This window comes from Choloepus didactylus, chromosome 4, assembly GCF_015220235.1.
Source record: "Choloepus didactylus isolate mChoDid1 chromosome 4, mChoDid1.pri, whole genome shotgun sequence".
NCBI classification, from domain to species: domain Eukaryota; kingdom Metazoa; phylum Chordata; class Mammalia; order Pilosa; family Megalonychidae; genus Choloepus; species Choloepus didactylus.
In genome coordinates this window covers 175253499-175257296 of record NC_051310.1, presented here as the reverse complement: position 1 = coordinate 175257296, position 3798 = coordinate 175253499, and the positions used below count along the sequence as shown (strand labels likewise).

The 3798-nt window shown below is 42.5% G+C and overlaps 1 protein-coding gene across 1 annotated transcript; it reads left to right on the top strand.

Annotated features, from left to right (window-relative positions):
• The first annotated feature begins 1984 nt into the window (after nucleotides 1–1984).
• LOC119530786 (26S proteasome non-ATPase regulatory subunit 11-like) lies at nucleotides 1985–3559 on the top strand. The gene has a single exon (XM_037831556.1). The coding sequence runs from the start codon at nucleotides 1995–1997 to the stop codon at nucleotides 3261–3263; it is 1269 nt and encodes a 422-aa protein (XP_037687484.1). The 5' UTR covers nucleotides 1985–1994; the 3' UTR covers nucleotides 3264–3559.
• Nucleotides 3560–3798: the final 239 nt, after the last annotated feature.

The window sequence follows — 3798 nt, the reverse complement described above, 5'->3', positions numbered from 1 at the left end:
CAAAAGCAACCCACTTCTCTGGTACCAAAATCTGTTCTAGTTTGCTAATGCTGCTGGAATGCAAAACACCAGAGATGGATTGGGTTTTTTAAAAGGGGGTTATTTGGTTACATAGTTACAGTTTTAAGGCCATAAAGTGTCCAAGGTCAATGCATCAACAATCGGTACCTTCACTGGAGGATGGCCAATGGTGTCCAGAAAACCTCTGGTAGCTGGGAAGGCACATGGCTGGCATCTGCTCCAAGTTCTGATTTCAAAATGGCTTTCTCCCAGGATGTCCCTCTCTAGGCTGCAGTTCCTCAAAATGTCACTCTTAGTTTTGCTTGGGGTATTTGTCCTCTCTCAGCTTCTCCAGAGCAAGAGTGCTTTCAATGACCATCTTCAAACTTTCTCTCATCTGCAGCTCTTGTGCTTTCTTCAAAGTGTCCCTCTTGGCTGTAGCTCCTCTTCAAAACATCACTCACAGCTGCACTGAGTTCCCTCTGCCCCTCAGCTCATTTATATGGCTCCACTGATCAAGGCCCACCCTAAATGGGTGGGGCCATGCCTCCATGGAAATAGCCAGAGTCATTACCCACAGCTGGGTGGGGTGCATCTCCAAAGAAACACTAAAGGAAATCTAATCAAAACTGATAAGTCTGCCTACACAAGATTACATCAAAGATAATGGCATTTGGGGGACACAATACATTCAAACTGGCACAGTGTCCATTTATTAGCAGAGTGAATCTATTAATAATAGTCATTCAGATTCTATGATTAATAAATATATTGAATACTAGATAATGTTCCCTTCAGTACTTTTTCCTAAACTTTCCTCACTGAGGTTTTGCATTTATAGAAATAATATTACCTTTTGATTTAATTCATCCCCAATTTCCAACCTAACCAATTGCCCTGAATGCCTTACTGTCACCTTCACACAACCAAACATGAACTTTCTCCTCTTCCTCAAATAGGTTTCACCAACTGAATCCTTTACTTCTGCCATGCTTTTAATCTTCTTACAATCCCCCAGCCTCCAAACTCTGAAACTATCTTTGAACTCTCCCTCTCCAACACTATTCCCAATACATACTCATGTATTCAACTGATTGCCCAGTCCTATTACATATAATTCCAAAATTCATCTTAAATGTGTCTCTAACTTGTCATTCTTATTGATGCCATCATAGTTTAGGTTTTCATTTTTTCCCCTAATCTATCCTATTGTAACAGCCTTCTAACTTCTAACTTTCGGTAGCTTCCTACATGATTCAGTGCTACATGTGGCTGTCAAAATAATCTTTCTTACCAAGCACAGTTCTGATTGTGTCACTCCATTTGTAAGAATAACAAATGAAGATAAGATGTCACAATTCAAGATATTTTTGAGATTCACAATTGTTTACTTAAAATCTCAGTGCCTTGTCATGGCATTCAGGAGAATTACGGGATCATAAAATTGTTAAAAAGCAACTTAAATATCCTCTTATGCAAAGCTACCCAAACTATCCACAACAATCCTTTCCTGTCTTATCTTTTTTTTTATTATCTTTAATATGTCCTATACTCCAGATTTAGCTAACTGTCATTTCTTTGACATTTCTGCCTCCATGACTGTTCTCAATCTGTTTTCTCTGTCTGGAGTTCCTTCCTCTGAAATCTATCTGTCAAAATGTACTCATCTATCTAAGTTTCAGGTCAAATGTATCCCCTTCACAAATGCTTCCCTGAACCTTGCAAATTAAAATCTTCTCTTCTCCAAACTTTCACAACTCTGCTTGAGGCCTCTCTCAAGGCATTAGAACATTTTAGCCTATATTATAAATATCCATGAATATCTCCCATCATTGCCACTTGGCTGTGAATTTCCAAAGGATAAGGACCTTGACATATTTATTTGCATCCCCTCTGTATATTTTCTCCTGTCTCTTAAGAAAAGGAAATTACAACATTTAAAATGTTATGTTCTCTGCTTAAAAAAACATAAAGGAGAGTGTGAGAGCTGTAAGATGGCGGCGGCGGCGGTGGTAGAGTTCCAGAGAGCCCAGTCTCTACTCAGCACCGACCGGGAGGCCTCCATTGACATTCTCCACTCCATCGTGAAGCGTGACATACAGGAGAATGATGAGGAGGCAGTGCAGGTCAAAGAGCAGAGCATCCTGGAACTGGGGTCTCTCCTGGCAAAGACTGGACAAGCTGCAGAGCTTGGAGGACTCCTGAAGTATGTGAGGCCCTTTTTGAATTCCATCAGCAAGGCTAAAGCAGCTCGTCTGGTCAGATCTCTTCTTGATCTGTTTCTTGATATGGAAGCTGCTACAGGGCAGGAGGTCGAGTTGTGTTTAGAGTGCATTGAGTGGGCCAAATCAGAGAAAAGAACTTTCCTACGTCAAGCTTTGGAGGCGAGACTGGTGTCTTTGTACTTTGATACCAAGAGGTACCAGGAAGCATTGCATTTGGGTTCTCAGTTGCTGCGGGAGTTGAAAAAGATGGACGACAAAGCCCTTCTGGTGGAAGTACAGCTTTTAGAAAGCAAAACATACCATGCCCTGAGCAACCTGCCGAAAGCTCGAGCTGCCTTAACTTCTGCTCGAACCACAGCAAATGCTATCTACTGCCCCCCTAAATTGCAGGCCACTTTGGACATGCAGTCAGGTATTATCCATGCAGCAGAGGAGAAGGACTGGAAAACTGCGTACTCATATTTCTATGAGGCATTTGAGGGTTATGACTCCATCGATAGCCCCAAGGCCATTACATATCTGAAGTACATGTTGCTGTGCAAAATCATGCTCAACACTCCAGAAGATGTCCAGGCTTTGGTGAGCGGGAAGCTTGCACTTCGCTATGCGGGCAGGCAGACAGAAGCATTAAAATGTGTGGCTCAGGCTAGCAAGAACAGATCACTGGCAGATTTTGAAAAGGCCCTGACAGATTACCGGGCAGAGCTCCGGGATGACCCAATCATCAGCACACACTTGGCCAAGTTGTATGATAACTTACTGGAACAGAATCTGATCCGAGTTATTGAGCCTTTTTCCCGAGTACAGATTGCACACATATCTAGCCTCATCAAACTCGCTAAGGCCGACGTGGAAAGGAAATTATCACAGATGATTCTTGACAAGAAATTTCACGGGATCTTGGACCAGGGGGAGGGTGTCCTGATTATTTTCGATGAACCACCAGTAGATAAAACTTATGAAGCCGCTCTGGAAACAATTCAGAACATGAGTAAAGTAGTGGATTCCCTCTACAACAAAGCCAAGAAGCTGACATAGAGTTGGATCTGTAGCGGTCCTTTGGAGAGTGTGTGTGGCAGGAGAGTGAAACCTTTGGGGAAAATGCTAGGAGATTTTTTTTCTTTCGTTCTACTTTTCGCTCGGAAAGTTTTTAAATCCTCATTTGGTGCATCTGTATTCCAGCCGATAGGTGTGCCAGTTTTCATGTAATCTTTACTGGCCCAACTTGGGAGTGGGGAAATTGCTTTAAAAAAAAAAGAAAAAGGAAAAAAAAAAAGGTTATTCTAAATAAAAGGAAAAAGGCTTACACTACCTAAAGCTGTGCTCTCTGCCTCCTGGGAGAGGGCCGCCAAGCCAGGCACCCCGCCAACCACTGGGGTACTGATCCACCTGCTGGGCGTCACCTCTCCTCTTCTCCAGAATTGGGTGTTTGCTGACCATCAAAAGCAATGACTTTTTATTCTGTTTGTACGGAACCAAAACAAACAACTGTGTATAGACTGCTGTTTTTTTTTTTTTTATTTGAAATGAGGCATTTCGGTGTTCTTTCCCATCATACGGCCTGTCCACCTGC